Below are 21,085 nucleotides of genomic sequence, written 5' to 3' on the forward strand. Positions count from 1 at the left end.
TCTATTTTTCCTTTCAACAACACCATTTTGTTGGGGAGTTCTAGGAGCTGAAAAGTTATGTGCAATGCCATATTCTTCACAAAATTTTTCAAAAAATTCATTTTCAAATTCACCACTGTGATCACTTCTCAATGTTTTGATTTTCAAATCTTTCTCATTTTGAATACGTTTTGCAAAAGATTTAAAAGCTTTGAAAGCTTCACTTTTCAAAGTTAAAAAGAAAGTCCAAGTAAATCTAGAATAATCATCAACAATTACAATATCATAGTAATTTCCACCAAAACCTTTTATTCTAGATGGACCAAACAAGTCCATATGCAGAAGTTCTAAAGGTTTTGATGTTGAAATCATGCTTTTAGATGAAAATGAAGATTTGGTTTGTTTACCTTTTTGACATGCAGAACATAATTTGTCTTTCTCAAATTTCAGTTTAGGCAAACCAATCACAAGATCTTTAGAAATTAATTTATTCAAATGTTGCATATGAATATGTGCAGCTCTTTTATGCCATAGACAAGGATTTTCTTCTTTAGCAACTAAGCATGTTATACTATGACTAGATGCACTTTCAATATCAATCAAATATATGTTGTTGTGCCTAACACCTTGCAAAGCAATATCAGTAGAATATTTAAAATAAATAGTGCATTTATCAATTTCAAATGTTACCTTGAGACCTTTGTCACATAATTGACTTATGCTTAAGAGTTTATGCTTGACACCTTCAACATACAGGACATCTCTTATAGTCAATGTGTTTCCTCCTCCAATGTCTCTGGTTCCCATGATTCTACCTTTTTTGTTATCCCCATAAGTCACAAATCCTTGCTTCTTCTTCTCAAAAGAGATGAACCTTTTCTTGTCACCAGTCATGTGTCTTGAGCAACCACTGTCAAGATACCACAATAACTTCTTTGACTTAGTTGGTTCCTACAAAACAAGTTAGCAAGAATTTTAGGTCCCCAATCTCAATATGGGTCCTTGGGATTAGTTTATACAAGTATATATCATTTCAGAACTTTAACCCATGCATATTTACCATTTGGAACACCAAAATGTTTAATGTTGCATTTGTTTGATGTGTGACCATGCTTCATACAGTAAAAACAATACACATCACTCACTTTATTTTTAACAAAAGTCCCTTTTCAACCCAAACTGTACGAGTTTTTCTTACTTTGGACTTATAATTTTGATGCATGTTTCTATTTTTAACATTGCTTTTATTAAAGTTTGTCTTAGCATGTGAAATATTCTTGGTTGCCTTTGCAAGTAAGTTTTCAAGTATGTCAATATCAAACATATGACTCTTACAAGACAAACATTCAACAGGTTCACCAATAGCATTTATATAAGATAATTTTGTTTCTAAAATGCTAACTTTATTTCTTAAAACAACTTCATCATCAAGCAATTTATCATATTTCAATTTCAATTCATTGTGCTCTTTCTTAAGCTTTTTATGTGCAGCATCAAGTTTTTCAGATTCATTCATTAGTTCAAAGAAAGCCTTTTGCAAATCTAATTCAATATATTCAAAGTTGGAATCACTTACTTGGCTTCCAGTATCTTCTGAGTCAGCCATTAGACAAATATTAGCTTTCTCATCTGAATCACTTGAGCTTGCTGAGCTGGAAGCATTGTCCTCCCAAGCTATGTAATCTTTCTTTTTCTTTTGAAATTTTCTTTCCTTCTTTTCCTCATTTTTCCTGTTCTTTGGACATTCAGTTTTCATGTGTCCTCTTTCTCCATAACCATAGCATTTTACACTTGAGGGAGATTCTTGATTTTCTCTCCTTTCTTTGCGGAATTTGTCCTTTCCTTTTGCCTTCATAAACTTGGCAAACTTTTATATCATGAGGCTCATGTTTTCCTCATCATCAGAATCATCATCTTCAAAACTTTTTCTTTTGCCTTGATCTTCTTCAGCAGTTAATCTCTTTAACTCAAGCTCGTGCTCACGAAGCTTTCCAAACAAAATTGGCATCGTCATTTGAGAGAGATTTTGTGACTCCGAAATGGCAGTCACCTTTGGTTGCCAAGACCTGTCCAATGATTTCAAAATTTTTACATTCAATTCATCAGTATCAAAGGTCTTACCCAACCCAGTCAAGTAGTTCACTATGTGAGTGAAGCGCTTTTGGACATCAGAAATTGTTTCTCCAGGTTACATTCTGAACATCTCATACTCCTGAATGAGAGTGTTCTTCCTTGCACGTTTCACGTCCTCTGATCCTTCATGTGTGACTCTGAGGACTTCCCACATTTCCTGTGCTGTCTTACACACTGAAATTCTATAGAATTCATCAAGTACAACAGCAGATGAAATAATATTGCGAGCTTTAATATCAAACTGAGCTCGTCTATTTTCTTCAGCAGTCCAATTAAAGTATGATTTTTCTACCTTTACACCATCAACTGTGCTCTTAGGAATATAAGGACCATTTTGTACAACTTCCCAGATGCCTTTGTCAACAGACCCCATAAAAAGTGGTGGTCTGTTAATAGAAGCACCCTCGGCATATACAAGGTTTTGGTTGTGACCGACCATTTTCGCAACTTTTGAAAAACTATCAAAGCAAGCTCTGATACCAATTGTTGGTACCATAAATCGATATCATTCTGAGATAGAGTATGACGCAGCGGAATAAAACTTAGAGTAGCAAAAAGCGTGTTCGGTCACTTTTTAAAATAAATTGGTCCTTTTTAGAAAATTAATTTTCTTTCAGAAAATTTATCGAACAGTTTGTGTGCTAATAAAAATAACAAGTGTAGGAAGTAGAAAAATCACACAAGTAATTTTATACTGGTTCGATTCAACAAAATCTACGTCCAGTCGTTAATCACTAAAAAAATGATTAACAGTTTCACTAAGAAAAGGGTTTTACAGATTACAGCAGTAATGAATAAATGGTATGATTGAACCTTCCTTCAAATAACGAACCGGAAGAAGAACAGTCTGCCAACTCGAAGAGAACCGCTCCGACAATCGACCAACGATTCGCGAGCTTCTCCTATTCACGAGACCAGGCAGAGCACCTTGCTAACTCGAAGAGAACTGCTCCGACAATCGACCAACGATTCGCGAGCTTCTCCTATTCACGAGACCAGGCAGAGCACCTTGCTAACTCGAAGAGAACCGCTCCGACAATCGACCAACGATACGCGAGCTTCTCCTATTCACGAGACCAAGCAAGGGAACTTTGAACTCTAGCTTCTGAGAACTTCCTCTGACAAACAGTATTCTGCTGAGCTTCTATTAAAAAACGTTGCATTTGAATTTCTCAGAATCCCTACATATAGCCATCTGCTCTGAATATCAAAGGTCAAGTCCCAACTGCCACGAATAATCGATTATTGTAAGTGATAATTGATTATTTAAGTCCGTTACAGGTTTTTCAAAATGTGATAATCGATTATTTGAAATGATAATCGTTTATTCCATAAGGACTTGTGATAATCGATTATTGCTTGTCCATAATCGATTATTCCAGTAGAAAATACAAGATTTAAAATTTATTTAAGACTTTCCTACTACATTTAATTTCTACAAATTGCTTTTAAATAATTCTAATGTTCTCTTCAAATTAAACTTCTTGCAGCATCATCAAAACAATTTTCTTCAAGATTTACCAATACTCGTTATTGGTAACATCGTAGAGTAGATACATTGTTCTTCGTTACTGGACTTTGTGGAGGGTTCTTAGTGGGTGACAGGCCGTGAGGTTCCCTTTGTGATTTTCGGTACAACTTTTGTATTTCAGTTCTCCTATTTTCAAATACAATTCAATTCTTTTATCTTCTTTGCACAATTTTATGATTCATGTTCTTTTAGTTTTTATTCACGCACATGACTTTACTTTTCCCTGCCTTATCATTCATCAATTTTACATTTCAGGTTTATATTTCGAGTTGCTTTAGGTTTGTTCATTGCTCCTTTATGCCTTTAGTATTTGATTTGGTTATTGTATGATTAGGAATAGTATTTTAGGAAGTTTATTTCATTATTGTTTGATTAGTTTGATTTGGGCATTTTAATTCTACTGTTGGGTGTTATTAGATTTTTAAATTTCCATTCATGGTTACTGTTTTAATTTCTTTCTTAGCATTCGTTCTCGTGTTAGTCCTTATTGTTCATTCACTTAGCTAATTACCCAATTAAGATTTCTTTCATATTTATTGATCATCTTATGTTTCATGCATTTATGTTTTGTTTGCATCTATTCCAGTTTTCCATTTTAGTTTCTTTTGCTTATTTTAGTAATTCATAGATATAAGTTTTGTTGATGCATTGCATGAATAAAAATGTTCATTAGTTTAGGTTATATTTTCTGCATTGAGTATAAATATCATACATTACGTTAATAATTAGTTTCTTTCTTTTAGATTTCATTAATTTTTCTTTTCCCCACCTAGTTTTCATGTTAGTAAATAAATAAATAGGCTTAATTTTACAATCTCTAAACTTGATAAGTACCAAGTGCTTGGATTAGACCCTAGGTTACCCCTATACTATATTAGTGGAGATTAGGTTTTGTTGACTTTTAGTGCGAACTAAAAGCCATTCAACAGTGTTTTACATAGACTTCTTCCTTGATATTCCCGTTTAGGAATGCACTCTTGACATCCATTTGGTACAACCTGAACTTCATAACTGATGCAATAGCAAGTAAAATCCTTATTGCTTCTAGTCTGGCCACTGGTGCATACGTTTCATCATAATCGATTCCTTCTTCTTGACTGTAACCTTTAACAACTAACCTTGCCTTATTCTTGATGATTTCTCCTAAATCATCCATCTTGTTTTTGAAGACCCATTTTGTGCCTATAACCTGAAGGTTTTCAGTTCTTGGAACCAAGTCCCATCCGTTGTTCCTCTTAAACTAATTTAGCTCTTCTTGCATGGCCATCATCCAATTTTCATCCGCAAGTGGAGCTTCAATATTTTTGGCTTCAATTTTAGAAACATATGCTACATTCATGCAGAATTGATTGAGTTGACGCCTGGTGGAAACACCTCTCCTGATATCACGAATGATGTTGCTTGTCGAGACATTTCTGGGTATTTTCCATTCCTTAATCGATTCAGCTTTGGGGGATCGGTTACATTCTCAAAATTTTCTTCTTCTGGAATTTCTTCATTTTCTTCTTCCTCTCCAGCGGAATTATCTGCATCTATAGACTTTCTAGAGTGTCCAGGATTAGTGGTAGTATCAATATATTCATCAAAAGCTACATGTACAGACTCTTCAACACACATTGTCCTTTTGTTATAAACACGGTAAGCTTTACTTGTAAGGGAATAACCAATAAAGATAACCTCATCAGCTTTGGAATCAAACTTACCAATGCTTTCCTTACCATTGTTCAGAACAAAACATTTGCATCCAAAGATCCGTAGATGTGAGATGTTAGGCTTCCTTCCCTTGAAAAATTCATAGGGAGTCAATTTTAGCATTGATCTTATCACTGTTCTCTTCAGTACATAACAAGTTGTGCTCACTGCATCTGCCCATAAATACTTCGGTACGTCGTTCTCATTCAACATGGTTCTTGCCAATTCTTCTAATGCCCTATTCTTTCTTTCCACAACTCCATCTTGCTGAGGTGTTCTTGGTGCTGAGAAGTTGTGAGAGATTCCCATTTCCGCACAGTATTCATCAAACTTTTCATTCTAGAACTCCTTGCCATGATCATTTCTAATTGATTTAATCTTAAGCTCCTTTTCATTTTGAATGACATAAACACTAGTCTTGTAAGAGATGCTTGTAAACTTTATTGGGTCTCCTGTCATGTGCCTTGAGCATCCGCTGCCCAGATACCACATGAAATTTTTTGCTCCTTGCTCCAAACATGTTTTCGCCATTTCAGATTTAGCCATCATTATGAGATCATTTCTTGATGCATTCTCTATATTATCATTTTGATGCCTATGACTTTTCTTCTCATTGAGGAATCTTGTAAACTTTTCAGCTTGTAGATTTATCCTTTCAGCTCTGGATTCTAACCCATCTACACTATTTTTCTTGTTTCGCAAGAAACCTGTTTCAAGAGACTCATAAAAGCCATTAGTAATGGAATTTGACATAACATTACAAGTAACTTGCACAAGTTCAAAAACCGATTCACTTGTCCTTCTTGGTCGAGAAACAGAGGCCATTTTTCAGTATCACATCGATTAAAAGGAAATGGTAATCGATTTATTTTTCAAATATTTAATGAAATCCAGCTCTCGTGCCACTTGTTAAAAGAGAATGGCTCAGTTTCTCACACCAAGAGGGGCGGGGGGTGAATTGGTGAAGTGTAAAAATAAAAGCTTTCAAAATATTTTTCACAAAATAAGATGTCTTTACACTTTTCTTGAATCACGAGTTAAAAGATATGCAATGCAGCAGTAAGCTTAATCGAATATGCAAACAAGTTAATCGACTTAATAAAAAAGTGTAGGATCAAAGAATTCAAACGTTAATTTTTATACTGGTTCAGCCAACTTGCCTACATCCAGTCTCCTTCCAATCACGACAAGCAAATGCACTATAAAGATCAAAGTTCTTACAACAAGGTTTTTACAGAGACCTCATGTCAAAAGTGTAAAACACCTCTCTAACCCTCTAATCTAATATAGGCAGAAAAACAACACAGACAAGCAGCAAGAACACCCTATTTTACTGTCAAACCCTATGAGGCACCCTCAAAGTCAAGAACACGGTTCTTCTTCCTGTAATCACAACAGGGAACCCAAATCAATCTTCAAAGATTACAATTTCCTGATCGCGCATAATACACCTCTTCGTGCAGATTGATCAGACGTTTAATACCCAACAAACCTCTGAGTCTTTGATCACCATGGTCAATCTTTGGTTCTTGAAGCGTTTCTTTCTCTGTAGGATCACACAACGTTCTTTAAAAGATATGAAAAATGTTAATTCCCCAAAGTTGTTACAAAATTCAAATCAGCGTCAATTTATAGTAATACATACATCAAACACATTTTAATTGATTTAGCTACTAACGTAGTCGAATACAACTTGCAGTTATAACATTCTAGTAGCAATCAAGATCAATTGAAAGCGCAATTAATGTAACCGATTCATCATTAATGCTTGGTCAACACATTTAAAAATATGACCGTTAAGACAGTTACTTCAAGCATTCAACAATTTTCAAAACAACAACTAACTTAGTCGAATAGAAATCACATGCAATCAATTAAGCAACAACACTGAGCACATTTTTGAAAACTTTTGTACTCAAAATATCTCATAGCACATTTGAAAAGAGTTTGTGCAAATACACGAGTTTTAATCAATTCACCCCATAATGTAATCAACTTAAAATTGTTGTTTTGCCACACATTTAAAGTTCAACCAAAGTTCTTGTGGTTTTCCATTTCCAAAAACTTATGTCATGCATACACATATATAATCACATATTAAACACAGTGATATGCAATGAACAATACAATCATGTTCTCAGATATGCTTATATAGATTTAACACAGTAATGAAAAGCGTATAACATGTAAGCATAGAACATGTAACACAAAATACCCATGTGTTATTAATTATGTGTTGTCATCATCAAAAACACAGATATTACTAAGACTGTGGGTTAAGCTAAACCTGTACTCCCCCTATCAACAATCTCAACAATTTTCCTCATATAGAATTTACTTATAATTGAGTAGTTCACAAGACTACTAACCTTTCTTCTTTTGAGGTTGTCTATGGTTTTACCACTATCACTTCTCTTGATTTACTACCTCTGCTAGACACATAATCTTTTATACATAAGGAAGGTGTACATAAAGCAGAGTTTATTAAGAAGTTGCATGGAAATGTTAAAAGTCAAATTGAAAAACAAACTAAAAAATATTCTAAGTACAACAACAAAGGGAGAAAGAAAATGGTTTATGAGGAAGGAAACTTGGTTTGGCTTCACTTGAGAAAGGAACGATTTCCTTCTCAAAGAAAGTATAAACTTAGTCCAACAGGAGATGGTCCTTTCAAGGTGGTCCAGAAAATTAATGATAATGCATATAGATTAGAAATTTCTATTGAATATGGTGTTAGTCCTACTTTTAACGTGTGTGATTTAATTCCTTTCACAAGAGATGATCAACAAGAAGGAGAAAATCTGAGGATAGATCCTTTTCAAGAGGGAGGGTCTGGTGGAGGACCATCTAGAAGAAGCATGGGACCTTTAACATGATCTATGACAAGAAAAATACAAGAGGAAAAGGATTGCAAAGGACTCTGCTTCTTTAAAAGCTTGAATATTAGTTATTCCTTCTTTTCTTTTAATGCATCTAGTAACAGGTCATACTTCACTTCATGTGTGACTTCCAACATGTCCCACATTTCTTTTGCAGTTTTGCATTGAGAGATCTTGAAAAATTCATCAACTGTTAGTGTAGAAGCAATTATATTACGATCTTTAACATCATATTGTGCCCTACAATTTTCTTTTTGAGACCACTTAGAAAAAATTTTCAAAACAGTTTTTCCATTGATAAACATGAGTTGGCTTAAAAGGACCAGTTACTGTTGCATCCCAAATACCTCTATCCACTTATTCAAGAAAAATTTGCATTCGAATTTTCCAAAAAGGATAGTTTTCACCAGCAAACAGTGGTGGTTTGTTTGTCGATGCACCTTCACTAAAGGTTTGAAAACTAAAGGTCATTTTCCAAGAATAGTTTATTCAAAGAAAAATGTAGTCGACTAGTTTTTCAAATATCTTATTAAAACTAGCTCTGGTGCCAATTGTTGAAAATAGAATGGCTTAGTTTCAACATCAAGAGGGCAAGGGGTGAATTGGTGAAATACAAAAATCAGAGTCTTTTTAAAATATTTTTCGTAAAAGAGAGAACTTTCAAAAGTTTCTTGAATCGTAAGGAAAAAGATAACTCAAGTGCAGCGGAAAATAGTTGGCTACGTAAAATGTAAAGTCTACATGAAATGTAAAAGTGCAGGGATAGAGAAACCAAACGCAGATTTTTATACTGGTTCGACCAAACTGCCTACATCCAGTGTCCTTCCAATCCTAGGAAGCAAATGCACTATAATGGTCAAGGTTTTTACAACAAGGTTTCTATAGCGACCTCCACGTCAAAATATAAAACACCTCTCTAACCCTCTAACCAAAATATAGGCATATACACACAAAGAACAACAACAAGATATCCCCTCTCCTATATTATTTAAGCACTTTGAACAATCCTCAAAGTCCTAGAACGCAGCACGCTCTCTTTTTGTAATCACAACAGGGCAGCCACAATCTTCACAAGATTGAGAGAAGTAGTTGATCACATATCCGAAACACCTCTATGTGCAATATGGTCAATCTGTCTTTAAGCACAAACACTTGCTCTGCAAGCAACCACCAAAGAATGATCTCCACGGTCTTTCTTGATGAGTTCTGTGAGCTTAGCACGTTCTGCAAATCTGAAAAGAATCAATGAAAGCGTTAAGATCACAAAAGTCTCTTCAGAAATTAAATTTGCGTCTATATATAGTTGATCACAAAATTGACGCTCCTCTAGTCGATTATGCTACTAATGGAGTTGACTATACACAATCAGATATAACAGTTATAACAGAAAGTAGCAATCAGACCAACTTAATTGATTATGCATTTAATGCAGCTGACTAACAATTAATGCTTAATCAAGGATCTAAAATATAGCCATTATACTTCACAAGCATTAATAGATTTTCAAAACAAAACTAACTAAGTCGAATGGCTTGCGCACATAGTCGACTAAGTCACACTTTAATGCAGTTTTGAAAAACTTTCTTTGCAGAACTATTCACAACACACTTTGAAAACGTTTATGCAAAGCCACGAGTTTTAATCGACTTGCTTTATAATGAAGTCGACTTAAAACCATTGTTTTGTCACACAATATAAGTTCAACAAAAATACATGTGGTTTTTCTTTTCCAAATCAAATGTTATGCAATCACAGATAATATCTCATGCACTACACAGTGAATTCACATATAATGACAAAATCAATACAAACATGTTCTCAAGTAATCATAGACATGAAAGTTATGAACATGTAACACATATCAGTACATGTGTTATTAATAATGTGTTGTCATCATAAAAAACCAGAAGCTCTGTGAGATTGTAAGGTTTAGTTAAACCAGTGCTCCCTTTATCAACATTCTCAACAAAAATGAACTTCTTACATCCATGCAAATTTTATCCAGCACATCAATTCTAAAGAAACATATTCACTTAACTAGATATTTTAGATATTCAAAAACATCAAAGTTCACCTCGTCACCTTGCACTTTGACCTTTAACTTGTCATTATCTACATCAAGGATTATTTTGGCAACCTTCATGAATGGTCTGCCAACTATCAAAGGCACTTTTATGTCTTCCTCTATATCCCTAATCACGAAATCTAAAGGGAAGTAGAACTTATCTACTTTCACTAGCAAGTCTTCTACAATTCCACAAGGATGTTTAATTGGTCATCAAGTAGTTGCAACGTCATCCTTGTAGGTAGGATCTCCACATCACCAATCTTTTTTTTTATCATGGACAGTGGCATGAGGTTGATGCTTGCTCCAAGGTCTAACAAAGCTTTTCCAAACTTTAATTATCCTATTGGCACATATAGTGTGAAGCTACCTAAATTAGTTATTCTCTATGGTAGAGGATTTTGAATTATTGCACTACATACAACCTCTAACTCCACAATCTCTTCTTTTAAGATTCTCATTTTCTTGGTCAACAACTCTTTTATGAACTTTGCATATGTAGGCATTTGCTCTATAGCTTTTGTGAAAGGTATGTTGATTTACAAATTTTTTATCATATCCAAGTACCTCTTGAATAATCTTTCATTGTCTTTTCTCGTTGGTACATGTGGATACATACTCAATATCTCTCTCTTTCTCTTCTTTTAATTCTTCATACTCAGATTCACTCTCTTTCTTTTTTTCTCTAAACTCCTCTTTTCAGTTTCCTCACCCCTTTTCTCAACACTCAAGTCATCATCAATTCCCTTTCCTATGACAGTTCCTCGCCTAGTTATAATGGTTTTGCATTGTTGCTTCAGATTGATTATGGTATTAGCAGTGAGCTTAGCTTATTGTTGTTCTACTAACTATTGTTCTAATTATCCAACCTACACTTCCAAGTTTCTAAGTGAAACGTGGATGAATTGTGTTAGTGCATCCTCAATTTTTTATATTCTATCTAGTTGTTAAGGTTGTTATCATTAGTAATTTAATTGTGCAAATTACTTATTGGTTGAACTACCATCTTGCCTCCAACTTTGATATTGATTTTGATTTTGATTTGACCTTTAGTTGTTGGAATAGTTGTTTGACCTTCTATTGTAATTGATGTAGTGTAATTCCTCTTCTCTCACAAATTCAACAGCAGAGTAGTGGACATTCTAATGTTGACCTACACAGAAATCACATTTCATTAACTGTTGCACTAAGTTGTTAGTTTTCGGCTCGAGCTGCAACTTTTCCATTTGTTTCGTTAACTCTTCTAGTTGTTGAGAAATGAGTTTGTTTTGTGCTAATATAACATCTTATGTTCCTACCTCCATTATTCTTCTCTTGGAAGGTTGATTTTTGTCATATTGTGCTTGATTATCACTAGTGGCTAGTGATTCAATGATAGTTGTAATCTCCTCAACACTCTTCATCATCATTGCACCATGTGTCCAACAATATTTTGGTTTGTTGCCTTAATCCACTATAAAACATGTGAAGTTAAGCTACTTCATCAAATCTATGGTGGGGACATTTCTCGAGTAAAGCCTTGTATCTTTCCCAAGCTTCGCAGATGTGTTCATCTAGTCATTGAGAAAAGGTTGCAATGGCAGTTTTCACATTGATATTCTTAGTTGGAGGAAAGAATCTAGCTAGAAACTTCCTCTCCTCGTCTTCCTCTACACATCTTCCCAAATCATTGATAAGTGCTTCAAATTAGTATTTTTTGTTGTCAAATTAACACTTATCTTGTTTTGATTATATATAAAATAAGTGATATCTACCTTAATTTCACTTGTTTTGCAAGAACATATGAATCCAAGGAGTTAATTTGTGAATTGAGAAGAAAATAAAATAAATTCAACACTTTTTGATGAATCTACCTTGTCATGGCTTGAGGACTTAAGCCATAGAGAAAACTCACTCAAGAAAGTTTCCTCAAGCCATGAATTGGAGCTTGAGCCATGAGAGAGTACTTCATTATTAAGCAATTGTAGGCAACTCTAGCCCAAAACTTCATAACTCGAGCTAGAGAGAAAACCCAATAAGAAAGAAAACCTCAATGCTAAAGTTGTGAACCACCACTGGAGCCATGATGCAAATGTCTATAAATACAAACATATTAAACAAATTCAAAACAAGTAAAAAATGAGAGAGAGAAAGGCTTCGGTCTAGGCTTTCGTAAAGTGATTCTAGAGAGAGACTATAATGAGTCTTCTCATATATATCCTTGTAATTCAAGGACACATCTTTAGAGGATTAAGAGATGTTGGAGTATGATGTAACACATTCAAACTCTCTTGTATTCCGTGACAATTTCATTTATGTAATTTTTATTTGATTTAAAGTGACTAATTGATTTATGCTTGATTATGTGATCAACTAATTACTTAAAATGGTTAATTTATTTATGCTTGATTTTGAAATGAATTAATCATTTATCCTATTTAACTAGTTTAAGATTAAGTGAAAAAAAAAAACTAATCTTAAGTCATGATCCAATCGGTTTTCCTGTCCAATCAATTTTCCAATAAGTTTCACACTAAACACTAAACAATATACTAGATACCAAGATGGATATCATAAAAAGTACACCCAGACTTAATCACTTATAGCTTCGTATTAAGAAAAATTAATACGAGAAAGGGGAAATATGTAAATTCAAACTTTAATAGAGTTCAAATACGAATATCACTCTTTCGATAGCTTAAATCGAATTATAGGATTTAGGGACTTTAAAAAATACTGACAGTTTATGTCAAAGAGGGCTAACAACGTTAGATTCATAGCCCTTCGATGTTTTCAAGTTCAGATAGTAACTAGTTTTAACTAACACTATTTTTATAATTGAATTTTAAGGGTAAGAAATAAAAGAAACACCAATTAAACAATCCAACAAATCATCACCCAATTTACGAATTAACCACAACTTCGCGAGGTGGAACCGAAATCCAAGAGACAAATCCATCTTATTTTCTCCAAAATGCTATGTTCTAGCTATTTTAAAACTTATTTTAGTTACCGGACAACTTCATGCGATGAAGTAAATATAATATACACAATTATTAAGAAAACAGATTTGAAAATAAGCCTGAACTTCACGAGTCATACATGCCTTAGTTGTATAATATAATATTAAAATGCATGAAAAGAACCCGGGGACACGTAATCTCCAACGCCTATAAATTGGTAATCAAAATGTTGAGAAATTAAACTGAGAAAGTTGTCCGATTCATTGCGAAGTAAATAACGCTTTGCTAATTATGCCGGTGGCTTCAATATATCGATCTACGCACCTAGAGATGCAACTGCTTTCACTTCCACCAAGACTTGAACCTGGTTTCGTGATACACTTCTCAAAACACTTTCTTCCCACTGTCTGCAAAATAAATGGCGATGTGGAAGATGAGTACAACTGTGGAAATCAAAAGACACTAAACAATAGAGTACTAAAATTTACTAAAATAATTGCTCACAGAAATTGAAGAAAACTAAACATTCTTTATTAACACACTGGGGCTCACATAAGCCTTTTATAACTAGGGGGAGAAGATTAAGCAACAACGTTTAACAACTCCCAAATTACTAGAAAGTGGAGGACTAAGCACTACTGATTCAACCTACGACCATGTCCCTAATATTCAGGGCTTTATTAACAGTAAATAACAAACTGAATTGACTAATAAGTGTTAGAAATTCAAAGTGAGTTGAAGTCCCACATTAATTAAAAATAAGATAAATAGTAAACCCATAAATCCATAGCTTTGGACCAAAGGTAGTGTCCTAGTCTCTTATATAGACCTGTTCACAAACTCATTGGTACCATATCTTCTGAGTGTCTACTTCACAATAAGAATCCTTATCCTAACATATCCTATTATGGTATAATCAGTTTAAGTTAGGAGCCTACCAAACTCCACGTAGCTCCCTCAATCTCACGAATAGCTTGAGTGGTTTAGCCATTATGTCTGCTCCCCTAATTAAAAGAATTACAATGTAACAGCTTCACCTTGTCATCACTTATGAGGTTACTAAGAGATGGAACTAGACCTCAATATGTTTATTTCACACATGAAAGACATGACTTACAGAAAGTTTGGTAGTATAACAGTTGCTTGTATCAAAAGTCTTCCATTTCAAGAAACCATGTCCTATTGTAGAATGGTGGTACAAATAAAAGGTCACCACTAAGATACTCACTTGAGAGGGAGGTGCTCCAATGTGGATAGACTCACACTTGAAAGGGAGATTGTTAGGAATTCAAGGTAAGATGAAGTCCCACATTGGTTAAAAATGAGTAAGATGAATAATATATAAATAGAAAGACCATAAACCCATTACCTTAAGGTTTTGGGTTGAAAGTAGTGTATTAGTCTCTTATATAAGCTTGTTCACAGCTCATTTGTACTGTATCTCCCTAGTGTCTCCCCTCTAAAAAACCTCACAATAATAATCCTTATCCTAACATATCTTACTATGGTATACTCAGTTTTAAGTTAGGAACCTAGAAAACTCCTCATAGCTCCCTCAATCTCACGAATGTATCTAGCTTGAGTGGTTTGGTCATTACGTCTACCCCTTGATATAAAGAATTACAACATACCAACTTCACCTTGTCATCACTATTAAGGTTACATAAGAGATGGAACTAGACCTCAGCAAGTTTGATAGTAGAACGGTTGTCACAAAAGATTGTAACACCTTTGCCTTTAGTCTATGTTTTTCAAGAATTCGTCTTAACTAGATGCCTTAAGTCACAGAATAAGCTACTACTATATATTTCATTATGTGGTTGATAGTATGACTGTTGGCTACTTCTTAGAACTCCAATTTAGCTTCAAATGGTATCGCATTTTGCCACATGTGCATAAACTTCATTGAAATCAACACCAAACTATTCCACATACCCTTTAGCTACAAACCAAGCTTTGCACTTGTCCACCTCACCTATTTTATTCAATTTTGTTTAGAAAACCCATTTGACCCTAATCTTCTTTATTCCTATAGATAGGTTTGTGACTCCCATACTTGATTTCTTTCTATTGCATCAATATTTTCCTTCATTGCACTCCTCCTCCAATTGGATAGTCTTATCGAGGAGCTTCACTATTCATGAACAATGTCATGTTTCTCATTTCATCTTTGGTTTCCAGAAGACCTTCTCCACTTACTCCACTATGCATCCAAACAACGACAATTTGTTTCATTCTCCATCCCAAATAAGATATTGCTCTTCATCTCTTGTAAATAAGGGTGTACGTCTTGAGCTCTTACCGAATCCAACAACTACTTGGAAGTCTCTTACCGAGTGAAGGTTTCCATAATAAACTGGTTAATAGCTTGCAAAAGATGGCTCCTAGCATTTAAATCCTTCAACTTCATCAAGTCTCCTCCACAATTTCTCATGTCAATGGCCACCACCATGACTCATTCAACGTAATAAGTGATCATCTCTCCCAATATCATTTATAATAGCTCAAAGGTTCTCCAAAGTCTCTGAAGTTGAGTATGTTGCACCCTAGCATTTCCTAGATATTTGACCCTCACTGAATCCAACCACTTTTAAAAACTCCTAGAACATGGAGGACTATGCACTAGCGTTTCAACCTACAACCATGTCACTAAACCATCTCACTAATACTCAGGGCTTTGTTAACCATAAATAATAAATAATAAACTGAATTGACTAAAAAGAAACCTTATTCTAACCCTATTAACAATAAAGGGCAATCCCCTACCATTGCCAATCTAGAATATATTTCCAAGAATTTGCAATTGGCAGAGGCAAACCATTTATAGATAGGACAAATCAATTGCACGAATAATTTAAAGCATCAATTCTCCGATGTTTATTAAAAAAAAAAAAAAAACCGACTCGTGAACAAGAAACCCATCAATCACTAAATGCAATTGCATCTTTCTGCGAAATGAGAAAACCATAATCAATCTGCATTAACTGAAATTTCACAATCAATTGCATGTTATTGACCTACATAATTGAATTTTTCACAATTTGCTTCTTACATGTTTCTTTTGTCGTTGTTCCTCTATGGTAAAATTGAAAGATATATAAAGACCAAACTTTTAACACCAAATTGAACTGATAAAAACTATAATTTGGTTTTTTATTAAAGTGGTCGTGTTGCTTGCTTTATAATAGGAGCTGGCGTTAATACTAAAAGTAAGTATAAAACTCGAGAAAGAAATCTTTACATGAGAAAACACTGCTTAACAAACAGAAACGCATGCTAGAACACAACAAATGATCAAAGAAAAAAGAAGAATACGAAGAGATCCAGAGTCTGTGCCTTTCATAGCCTAGGCCACTTATAATTCCTGAATTTTTATGTCAATCTTCTAGTCCCCACACCGGACCAATTGTCTCAACCATAGGCACATTTTGTTTACTCTTTCCTGAAACATTTTTTTCTCCTTTCTAACACCGACCTTCCTATTCTCCTCACACTCAAATTGTTTTCATTGTAAACGAATCTGACAATTAGCTTATGAGTCAGATTATTACGAGTTTGGCCAGAGTGCTTTACGCTATTTTAACCAAGCATATCCCATGAACAGTATGAGGGCTGAGAATCGTGCAATGAAATCCATATAAGCAGTTAAAAGGGGAAATTAGATACCTCAAGAAATTGTTGAGCATACTCCAAGGCCAGTTGATTCTTCAATTGCTTTCTGATATCCTGCGCAGATAACTGCTGGGACGACCCAGCCGATGGATTTGAGAACGAATCCATTGCTTCACACTCAGTACGCTTATCTGTAAGTTAGAATTACGCGATGTGTGCCGCCAAACAAAGTAAACATGTAAGTCTCAAGCCAGACAATTGTTAAATAACCCCTCAGCAACGTTCTTTCCCTAAAACCCTAATTCAGTACTTCTTTTCGAAGTGGACCACCCACGATAGTCCAGCCCAGTCTCAAGTTATATCTTAGGTTCGTCATTCAAACTTCTCTTAGTTGTTAATATTAATGTATCTAGATAGAAAACTTTAATAGGAATATTTATTTAGTTTTGATAGTTTGAAATGTTTTATGGTAAAATATATTTATCAGATAATTTATAAGAAATTAAAATATTAGAATTTTATTAGAGTAATGGGATTTTTAAGATTAGTGAATTTAAAATTTTCCATAAAAAGTAAAAATTTAAAATTTCTATATTCTTATATTTTGTCCTTGAATTTTGGTTTTGGACATCAACCTAACTAAGATTGAGACATCATCAAAAAGATAATTTTTCGGTTGATGTTGACTTAGATCTTTATTATTATTATTATTATTATTATTATTATTATTATTATTATTGAAGTTAATAGATATTACTTTTTGTGATTTTAGTTGTTAAAATATTTTCTTAGACCATTATTTTTTTTAATATTAGTTAGATTTTTTTACGTTGAAATTTTTCTCTAATATGTGTGTACTTGACGACCTGTTTTGGGATCAAGCACCACTCGGGCCGAGCACTCAAGTCATCTATCTTAGCTGTCCACTCAAACGGTTCTCTCAAACCGTCTTCCCAGGTCGTCCTTCCATGTCGTCCACTCAGGTCGTCTTCCCAAACCGTCTTCTCAGACCGACTACTCAAGCCAAACATCCAGCTCGTCTAGTTAGGTCATCCTTCTAGGTCGTCCATCCAGCCTGTCCTCCCAAATCATCCACCTAACCTGTCCTCTCAGGTCATCCACCCAAGTCGTCCTCCTAGGCCGACCACCCAGGTCGTTCTTCCAAGTCGTCCACCCAGGTCGTTCTTCCAAGTCGTCCACCCAGGTCGTCCTTCCAGTTGCCCACCTAAGTCGTCCTTCTAGGGCGTTCATCAGAGTCGTTCACCCAGGCCTAACTCATGCCTAGTATAACCTAACAATATGGTTAGATTATTAATGGTAATGACTCATTGAGCCTTTAATGCAGATTAAAGTGTGATTGGATCGTCATTATGATAGAGATATGCACAAATCTCTTCTTTCTGTATTACCGAACGGTAAGGAAGATTGTTGATTACCGAACGATAAGGAAGATTGTTGATTACCGAACGGTAAGGAAGATTGCTGACTACCGAACGACAAGGAAATGGTTGTCTCCCATATAACTAAAGAATGTTGGGTTGCAAACTAGCTTACTAGCACCGAACGGTGGCTACAGAACAGCTTCATTCTACCGAACGGTGGTTACCCATATACCGTTCGGTCTATCTATTTTTACAGACTTATATTATTTCTACTTTCTTTTTTTTTATTTTTCTTTTCCTTCGTTTTATATTTCTTGCTTCCGTTGTACTAAACTCACTTTTCAATAATATTCATTTTGCAATTTTGTTTTTCTCTGGGGTTCTTTTTCTCTCTTCTCACAATTCTCACATGGTATCAGAAGAAAGAAAATAATTAGGGTTCGTCGTTTGCCCTCTTTTCTGATATCTTTCTCATGGCTTCCTCCGCTCCAGCCACCACCACCGTTGCCTCCTCCTCCACCACCGACCATGTTACCAATCCTGAGCATCCTCTATTTCTTCATCCTGGCGAAAACCCAGCCTTCATTCTTGTCAATCTGCCTCTCTCTGACACCAATTATCAGCAATGGAGACACGACATGATTGTCGCTCTTGAAACCAAGAATAAAGACAAATTTGTTCTTGGTACCATTTCTTGCCCTCCTCCTACTGATGTTCTTCATGAAGCCTGGAAAAGAGGCAACAAAATGGTGATTTCGTGGCTGACGCGTTCTATGACTCTACCCATCAAACAATCTGTTATGTGGATGGATTCTGCATCTGAGATTTGGAACGATCTTCATCAACATTTTTCTCACAGCGATAAGTTTTGCATCGCTGATCTCCAAGAAGCCCTTCAATCTTGCAAACAAGGTGATTCTACTGTTTCTCAATATTATACTCGCCTTCAAATCATCTGGAAAGAACTTTCTTTGTATCAGATTGTTCTTGTCTGCACCTTATAAGTCTCCTTGCAATTTTGGCTTATTGACCAAGATTCAAGAAGAACGCAACGATGACTCTGTCATCAAGTTTCTTCGTGGTTTAAATGATGAATTTTCCCAAGTCCGTTCTCAAATTATGCTCATGGAACCTATGCTGACTCTTCCTAAAACCTTTTCTTTGGTTCTTCAACAAGAACGGGAATTTCATCATTCCTCCTCACAAATTCCACAAGATTCCATGGCTAACGTCAACTTCCAGGGTCCTCAGAACAAGACTTTTAATACCTCTCGTGGTGCGTTTTCTAGCCTGGACGAGGACGTATCACAAAATTTGGTGGTCGCGCCAAATACTACGATCATTGCAAGAGAACCAATCACACCTCTGATAATTTATGGATTAAATATGGCCTCCCTCAAGGTTATAAACCCAACATCAAAACAGATGTTGCTCACTCCAATCCTTCTGCCCACCTGACTGATGGTGTTTCACTCACCCCCACTGACTCCTCTAGTGATAAAACCCAAATCCAGTGCAATTTTACTCAAGAACAGTATGACGCTATTCTTGGATTGCTGAAACAGTCTCAACCTCCTACTCCTAGGGTGGCCAACGTCAATCAATGTACTCCACAATCATCAGGTTCTTTTTCTAACGCAAACTTTTCTTCTTGGATTATAGATAGTGGAGCTAATGATCATATCTACTCTTCAAAATTCTTTTTAAAACTCTACAACCTATTACTCCTATTTCTATACGCTTACCAAATCAAAGTTTTGTTACTGCTGCATTCTCTGGGACTGTCATTTTAGGCAATTTGATTTTGCAAAATACTCTATTTGTTCCCAATTTCTCTATTCATCTTATTTCCATTTCTAAATTGTTACATTCAAACAAATATTTTGTTGTCTTTCATCACAATAGTTGTCTCATTGTGCAGATGGATACTTACCAGATGATTAGAGTAACTAAGAAATACCAAGGACTCTTTTAACTTCTTAATAATAATACCATAGGCATTTCAGAATTAAATGTTCTTCCTTCTGTTTTTCATAATAATTGTAGTAATTCTTGTCATTTGTGGCACATGAAACTTGGACATCCTTCAAATAAAATTTTACAAACAATAGCTTCTCAATATTCTGATATTTCTTTTCAACCAATTGATGCTTGTGATGCCTGTGCTTTTGCTAAACAAAAACATCTTCAATTTCCTATTAGCAAAACTAAATCTTCTTGTTTCTTTCATCTCATTCATGTTGATATTTGGGGTCCAATTTATGTCACTTCCATTGATAGATATAAATATTTTTTGACCATCATTGATGCCTATAGTCGTTTTACATGGCTTCTTCTTTTGAAACACAAGTATGATGTTAAACCTTTACTTCAAAGCTTCATTGTTTAATCTGAAAACTAGTTTTCTTGTAAGCTTAAAGTTTTAAGATCTGACAATGGAAAAGAATTTCTTCTTCATGATTTTTATTCCAACAAAGGTATTTTTCATGAAACCAGTTGTGTTGCTACTCCTCAACAAAATGGTATTGTTGAAAGGATGCATCAACACATTCTCAATAATTGTGCTCTCTTTTTTTTCAATCTAAAGTTCCTAACCTTTTTTGGTCATATGCTATAAAACTTTCCATTCACATTATTAATAGACTGCCAACACCTTTTCTTCAAAATCAATCTCCTTATGAACTTGTTTATTCCATCAAACCTAACTTTTCCAATCTGAAGGTTTTTGGATGCTTATCATACTCCAGCTCTTTTAGTACAGGACGCATAAAACTTGATTCCAGAAGCAACAAATGTATCTTTCTTGGATACAAACCTGGAACCAAAGGATTTGTGTTGTATGATTTTTCATGAAAATGTTTTTCCATATC

At 34.8% G+C, this 21,085-nt stretch overlaps 1 protein-coding gene across 1 annotated transcript; it reads right to left on the reverse strand.

Annotated features, from left to right (window-relative positions):
- Positions 1–13,283: 13,283 nt before the first annotated feature.
- Positions 13,284–17,185, reverse strand: LOC106775293 (mitochondrial import inner membrane translocase subunit TIM13). The gene is made up of 2 exons (XM_014662400.2): positions 16,888–17,185; positions 13,284–13,628 (listed from the first exon to the last, which is right to left on the reverse strand). The coding sequence occupies exons 1-2, from the start codon at positions 16,999–17,001 to the stop codon at positions 13,482–13,484; spliced, it is 261 nt and encodes an 86-aa protein (XP_014517886.1). The 5' UTR covers positions 17,002–17,185; the 3' UTR covers positions 13,284–13,481.
- Between the last annotated feature and the right edge of the window lie 3,900 nt (positions 17,186–21,085).

The sequence above is a fragment of the Vigna radiata genome, chromosome 10, assembly GCF_000741045.1.
Source record: "Vigna radiata var. radiata cultivar VC1973A chromosome 10, Vradiata_ver6, whole genome shotgun sequence".
Taxonomy (NCBI): Eukaryota; Viridiplantae; Streptophyta; class Magnoliopsida; order Fabales; family Fabaceae; genus Vigna; species Vigna radiata.